Here is a 7,584-nt window from a genome sequence, read left to right on the forward strand (position 1 = left end):
AAGTCAAATTGTGACTGGAGGGTGGCTGCAGGCCCCTGTACAGACAAGCCCTCCACATGGCTAGGCTGAGTTTTCCCAGGCATCTTTCTGGGCCTTTGAATCCATAGGCAAGCACATGTTTCTTGCAGTGTTTGATGAGCAGAATGTGAGTTGAGGGCCTGTTCCACTAAGTGAGATGAGATTAGAAGCCAAACCGGGATCCCATGAGGTCTCCTGTCTTTCCCAAGAGTCGAATTGCCATCCTTTCCCTGTGAAGTGTTTCTGTCACTCATGGTCCCAGGTGCACTCAGGGCTTCCAGCCATGATATATTGTAGCATCTGGTTTGAATAAACCAGGGATTTATTTGCAGTCTCTGAGGGCTCTGGGGGGGAATGCAAACAGCGGCTTTCCTGAGGGAGGGCCCCAGGTAACAGGACCCCTGTGTTTTGTGTCTGCAGGCACTGACAGGGACCTCAAAGGACGCTCAGCGGGACTGACGGGGACCTCCAAGGATGCTCAGTGGGATGTTGCTTCTTTTTGCCCTGGTCTTTCCTAACTGGCCAGTGAGACTGAGAGATAAGCGTGAGTTCCTCTCTCTCCAGCCCAGAAGGAGATAAAGCAGGAGGATCAGGACCTGTAATATTTTGTAGAGAAGGGGTTTTAATTATGAACCTTTGCAGTCTGAGGCACAGCGCTGAACCCGCAGTACACAGACCTCCCCTGAAGTGTTTTCCACATTGTAGTTTAATGAGTTGTTCTTTCCCAGCCTCTGAGCTCAGGGAGGTGAAAGTTTTGTTGCCTTAACCTTTGAGTTCTCAGCATCCAGTTCAGGGAGTAGCCTATACACAGTTCACTTCTGTTGAATGAATAAATGCATTTACCTTCATATGGAGGTTTCTGGTTTATTATGCACTTATGTATTATTTCCTCAGAACCTCCAAACAACCCCTTGAAGTGAATATCACCATCATCTCTGTTTCCTGGGCAGGGAACCTGAGGCTGAGAAAGGTTTGGTGACTTTCCAGAGATCACCCGACTGGAGACTCAAATCTAGATCTTTGGCACCAAGGACCTTCCAGGTCCTTCTCCGGTGCCACACTGACGCTGGGTCTCTCCTGCCACCGCATACTAAGCCAGCCAGCTGCCTCCCGTCTGAAAGAACGCAGAGATGCAAACCGTGCCCCTGGATCAGATCCACGAGGAGAAAGGCGGCCAAGGGTCTGATCTGAGAGCGGGAGTTTGTAGGAGTGTGATCATTTCAGAGTTGGAGACATAGCCTCCACAGCATTCCCAGGGACTCTGTAGGAACCTGTCTGCCAGCCTTTACTCCTTGTTATCGATTGGATAGCTTCAGGGTGGTCCCGCTCAGAGCTTTGGATAAAAACTCACTTGGGGCCTGTGTGTCTGTCCTTAACGGCATCGTGATGGGAGAGGTGATGGGAAGGCAGGACCAGGAAGTTAGATGAGTCTCTCCTTTCACAAACAATTAAAGGGATTGCAAAGCGGTGGATGAAAGCTGAGGAAATTGGAAGTGGCCAAAATATTCAGAAATTTGCCGTGTTCAAAGCATGGCAAAAGTTGTCATGATGAGTGTCTTGGGTTTACAGTGAAGATAAGTGGTTGTGAATTTCAGTGTCTTCTTGGGTTGGAGAAAGTGCCAGGCGCAGGATTGGCAAACTGGGGTTTGGGGGGGCGGGGCTCAAATCCGACTCACTGCCTGTTTTTGTAGAACTCATGAGCCAAGAATGCTTTTTGCATGTTTAAATGGTTGAAAAACATCAAGAGAATATTTCCTGACATGTGAAAAATTATATGAAATTCACATTTCAGTGCCAGTAAATAAAATATTATTGGAGGACAGTTGCCTCTGGTGGGTTTTGTGCTACAGAAGAACCCGGAGGACTTGCAACCTGGGTCCACAGAGCTTCAGATAGTTACTATGTGGCTCGACTGAGGGTTTGCTGACCTCTGACCCAGCGCCCTGCTTTGTTCCAAACAGCGACTTGAATCTCTGCCAAGGGGCCAAACCCTGGAGTCTTTCTGATGTTGTCAGGAGTGGGTGCAGGAGCTGGACCCTTCAGGGTGCCCCCTCCCCCTCCCTCCCTGCTGGGGCGGGTGGGCCACTACAGATTAAGCTGTGCTTTGCCGGAGTCCCAGGTTCGGGGCTGGGCCTCTGTGCATCCGGCTCAGTCTGGGCTGCGGCCTTTTCACATCTGGCCTGCTCTGCGTGTCCTCATTCTCCAACGCCCTGCCTCTCAGCCTCCCATCCCTCACCTTTAGACAACGAACAGCCAGTGGTCCCTGAGAGCTTACTCTGGGCCAGTGTTTTCTCTCACGCATTTCTGAGGCTGAGATAGAAAATCCCGGGCAGTAGATATTCTTATCATTATTCCCATTTTACAGATACAGAAACCGAGGTTCAGAGACAGGCAGTAACACGCCTGAGTCACACACCCATAAGAAGCTGAGCCAGGACCCCAAGCTTAAGTCATCTTGACTCTGGGGACCTCAGGGTAAGAGAGAGGAAGGTGGGACTTGGGAGAGGGCTGCAGCTGCTGAGGTGAGATTTTTTCATGAATGTTCCACCTTGGGATTCTTTTCTAAAAATGTCCTATTTTATGGCTGTTTCCTTTTTAAAAAAAATATTTTATTTTAGTTACTTTTAAAAACTGTTTATTTTATATTGGAGTATCAGTGATTTACAATGTTGTAGTCAGTTTTAGGTGTACAGTAAAGTGATTCTGTTATACACACACATGTATCTATTTCTTTTTCAAATTCTTTTCCCATTTAGGTTGTTACGTAATATTAAGCAGAGTTCCCAGTGCTATACAGTAGGTCATTGGGGGTTATCCATTTTAAATGTAGCAGTGTGTACCTGCTGGTCAATCCCTAACCATCCCTTACCCCACACCCAACCATAGTTCCTTCTCTTAAGTCTATGAGTCTGTTTCCTTTCTTGGATCCCCTCTGACTGCTTCTGCCACACCCCAACCAAATCCAACCCAAGGGATTACTGGTTCTGTTTCGCTTTGGACTAGCTTCAAAACCACTTTTCTCTTATTTTCTCCTGACGCAGCTGAGCGAGGGTGGAACACTCTTTAGACCCTTTACTAAAAGCAAAGAGGAAAACCAAATGAGAAACAAACCAAAAACTTAAAAACAACCCGTTTCCCCTCAGTGAGGCTGGTTGACAGGCTAGTTTTGCAGACAGAGCACCCCTACCATACCACACCCCACCCTGGGAAGGGTCTCGGCCAGGAAGTTCCTCTGGAAAGCTCTTGAAGAGGTTTTGCTCCCTGGTTTGTGGGAACACTCTCCGGAGGCCCGGGCAGGAGTTGTCAGCAGAGAGCTTCTTCCAAGGAGACTGGCCAAGTTTGTCTTCCGAGCTCAGCACCTTCACACCTTCCCTCCCCCAGTGCTTGCGGCTCTGTTCCCCACCCTCACCTGCTGTTTCCTTCCCTGAGTCTGCCCTGCCTGGGCCATCTGGGTGATGTCCCTGGCTCCAGAAGCATCCATCTTCCTTCTTAGCAACTTCTAATTGCTGGTAACCCGTGCCCTTCGTGCAGAGCACCCAGGAGACGGCCGTTTCGCCCACAGCCATCCCGTCTCCTGTCAAAGGCAATGCCTCTCGGTCCAGAGTAGGGTCAGAGAGCCCCCCAGCTTTCTCACACTGAGGGCTGGCTCCCCACTTGGTCTGTCCTCCCGCTTCCCACAAACCCGCCTTCCTGAGTGTGTAAGAAGTCTCACTCTCCCCCTTCCTGTGGGGAGTGTGCTTCCCTGCACGGGGGCTGTGGGTGGAGGGCCCCCTTCTCTCCCGGTGTCTCTTCCTGCCCTTCCTTCCTTTCCTGATGGCTTCTAATTTCTGCCCTTGGCTTCAGCCCCATCTCACTCATCTCAAGACTTGTTACCGCTTGATTGAACTTCTGCTTTATTGTCTCTTATTCAGTAGAGACTGCTCCACGTGGTGGATAATGTGTTGGGGGGGTGGGTGACTTTGTGGGTAAAGAAATCCCTCCTGCCATAGCTTTCAACTGTTCCCAGGGGACAGAGGTGTTGTGCAGAGTTTGCAAAGTGAATCCCCTAGAAATGCTGGTTTCTGTCCAAAGCCAACCAATTCGAAGGCAGGGTAGTCTGGTCCATTGTGGAACTTTAGGTGCATGCTATAGAAAGCAAGAAAAAAAAGGGGAGGGAGGGAGGAGGAGCAAGCAGAGAACTTGGTCTGGTTAAAGCGGGGCAACATACAGTATTGATAAGGATGTTATCATCCTTAAAGCTCTTGCTAACTCTCTACGTCCTTCAGCTTTTGCAAATGAGATACTGTTTCTTCATAATAAGCACAGAGAAGCATTATACAGTATTTTCTTGGCAGTGTTCATATTAACGACATGATGACTTTGAATCTGTTTTCTGTTTTTCAGTAGGTATGAGTGCTTGTATTATTTGGAAAAAATGTATAGTCCTCTTTTCTTTAGGCATTGAAATGAAACCTCAAAATCTATTTTTTTTTTTTTTTACGATAACTGTCATGCCAACCTTAAATAGTTTTAAGTAAATTTCACTTAGGAAAGCTATCAAAAGAGTGTGTTTTCTATAAACATTTTCCTTTCCAGTTGAGTAAGTACCAAGCTACTTGAACTATAAAGGGATGAATGTGAGTGAATATGTGTGTGTGTATGTGTGATTTTTTTGCACTTAGGAGGTAAGGGACTCTCTGAAAAAAGTGCTCAAAGGTCTAGGAACTCAGAATTTAGCACTCGCCTATGACCTCACATTTTCACCTAGCCTCTTGAGCTTGATATGATCAGTAGCATTTTTTCCCCAGTTACCGTAGTAATTCTGATTTTAAAAATACCCAATACAAGAAAACCCAATCTCCTGACTTCTGGTTCCAAGATATCTGGGAGGAGGGCTGTCTTATTCTGTGATCGGCCTTTGGAGGCTCTGCGGAGGGTCTCATTCTGCAGAGCGACAGTGAGCGGTAAGTAGTGTTTCCTTATCCAGCAGCCCCTCCTAGATACCCTGCCCCACCCTGCTAGTTCTGCCAGGTGACCCAGAACTGGTAAAGCCAGAGGCACTGGCGCAGCATATGTTGTCACAGACCCAGGAGGGAAGCAAAAGAGACGATCCTCCAGCTTGGCCTCTCTCCGATTTCTGCTTCCTGCTCACGTCACTCTTTTTGCTCTGTTCTTCCTTTCCTTTCTTCTTGCATTGTCCCTTCTCATCTGGAAACATAGAGCATCCAGTTGACCATCCCCCACTACCCCCCACCACCCTCTGCTTCATGTTTACCTCCAACCAGCCTCCTGAAAAGATGGGGCTTTACAAAATGCCTCACTGTTTTCATCGTCGAATCATCTCTGGAAACTCCTGTGATCTGAGTGCCACCCGATCCTTAAACTTTGGTTGTTGTTTAGTCGCTCAGTTGTGTCTGACTTTTCTGCAATCCCAGGGTCTATAGCCTGTCAGACTCCTCTCTCCATGGGATTTTCCAGGCAAGAATACTGGAGTGGGTTTCCTGCCATTTGAGTGGGTTTCCTTCTCCAGGGGGGATCTTCCTGACCCAGGGATTGAACCTGGGTCCTGTCTCCTGTATTGGCAGGAAGATTCTTTACCACTGAGCCACCAGGGAAGCCCAACCTTCTTTTAGCCAAGTCCAAAGCCTTTTTCTTCACTTTTCATTTTCCTTGAAATTTCTGCACCACTTGAAAATTTGGGCCAGATTTTCTCTCCTGGATCCCCTTTATCTGTAGGCATTCAGATGTCCCTTCTACCCCTTGAGATGCACACCATGCTTGTCACTAGCCCTCCTTTTTCTTGACTGTGGGTTAGTGGGGTTCCTCAAGTAGGGTGAGCATGTAATTTTTCATCCAGACCAAGCTATCCTTGGGAATTAAGGGATGAAAAATGCCAACAGGCACAAACAGAGCTCATCCAAGGCAAACAGAAATGCCCGGTCACCCTCTCCTTAAGGTTCAGTGGGGGAGGAAATAGAGAAGAGCTGACAGGATGCAAATGACCATAGATTAAGGAGCTTTCATAAATCCATCTTAGTGGTTTAGCTACTTCTACTTAGAATCTCAAGTAAAAAAATTCAGCTTCACATTCATGAACGAATTCAGTTACCTGAGAAGTGTCAGAGCAGATTAGGGAAGAAAAGATGGGTTGGGAGAGAGGTCAAGGAGAAGAGAAGTCAGAGCTTGATTGGGGCAGGTCCCCTGTGGGTTTGCCCTTACAGGCAGAGATGAGCTTGGTGCTGAAAGCGCTTCCATGCCCTTTTCAGCCCAGGGTTACCCAAGATCAGTAGCACTGAGTGGCCAGCAGGGTAAGCAGCCATGATGATTTTGCACAAAATATTCCAGGAGCTGTTGGCGGCAAAGATGTTGGATATAGAAAGAAACAGAGCAACTGCATTGAGAATGTAGAAAATGAGAAAATAGCTGATGGCTTTGATGGCAGCCAGGTGAGCCTCCATGCTGGTGTCCCTGGAGCCAGTGGCGTTGCTTTTCATGTGAAAGGTGTGTCTTTTGAGAGAGATGATCAGCAGGGTGGCTGCCAGGATAAACATGATCAGAGGGATGAAGATCCCCAGGTAAAGGGTGGTAACCAAGTTGCCCATGTTGGTCTCAGAGAAGTATACCTTCCCAGTGGAGTTGGAGGAGGGCACGGGGACGGAATTGTTCACGTACACATTGAAGATACCTTTAGAGAAGGGGAAGCTGGAGCAAAAGGAGAAGAACAAGGATAGCCTCACAAGCCCAGGCATCAGCCCCATGACCTTCCTCTTCACCACGGAGAACCACGGGTGAGTAAAGCTTGCGATTCTGAGACAATAGAAGATATTGAGCCAGGCAGCAAGCCAGAGGTTGGAGTAATTCAGAAACATGACAATGGTTTTGAAAAGTATGTATACTCTTTTTTCATTGTAGATGACCCAGAACAGCAGACTGTACGTGTTTTCTAGCATCATCCAAATCTGTAGCAAGAGCCTGGAAAAACTCAGCATGAGCAGAATGCAGTCACCAACGGGGAGTCTTTTGCCTCTGACCCACTCGGCCCCATGGATGACGGTGATGAAGCCATTCCCAGCGATACCAATGATGCACTCTATTGCAGAGACCACCAAGGTGAAGACGATCTTAAACCTGGTCGTATCTTTATCTGTTGCAACTGTGTTCACTGTCACCATCCTCTTTGGCTCTGATGTTCAGATTTCTGCCTGAAGAACTGGTGCCTTCTCTGCAACTGTGTGATCCTGACTCAGTGTAATTATGTGTTTTCTTTCCAGTTAATGGTTATTGCCTTTTTCTTCATTTGCTTGTCACGTGACCACAAGTTAGAGGCTTGAAATGCAAATGATGAGAGGATCTGGTTGCTGGCTGTCTCCATCTTTCATCAAAACCCATTTATCTTGGGCTTTCAGGAGCTCATTGGGAAAAAAAAAAAATTGAGACAGGTTCCTATCCCAGCACCCTCCTACCTTACCTACCTTTGTTGTTTAGTCACTCAGTCGTGTCCGACTCTTTGTGACCTCGTGGCCTGTAGTCTGCCAAGCTCCTCTGTCCATGAGATTTCCCAGGCAAGAATATTGGAGTGGGTTGCCA

General features: G+C 47.7%; 1 protein-coding gene across 1 annotated transcript; it reads right to left on the bottom strand.

Moving 5' to 3' along the window:
- Nucleotides 1-6,212: 6,212 nt before the first annotated feature.
- Nucleotides 6,213-7,254, bottom strand: TAS2R40 (taste 2 receptor member 40). The gene has a single exon (XM_020897533.2). It carries the CDS (start codon nt 7,167-7,169, stop codon nt 6,213-6,215), a length of 957 nt encoding a protein of 318 aa, XP_020753192.2. The 5' UTR covers nt 7,170-7,254.
- Between the last annotated feature and the right edge of the window lie 330 nt (nt 7,255-7,584).

This window comes from Odocoileus virginianus, chromosome 1, assembly GCF_023699985.2.
Source record: "Odocoileus virginianus isolate 20LAN1187 ecotype Illinois chromosome 1, Ovbor_1.2, whole genome shotgun sequence".
NCBI classification, from domain to species: domain Eukaryota; kingdom Metazoa; phylum Chordata; class Mammalia; order Artiodactyla; family Cervidae; genus Odocoileus; species Odocoileus virginianus.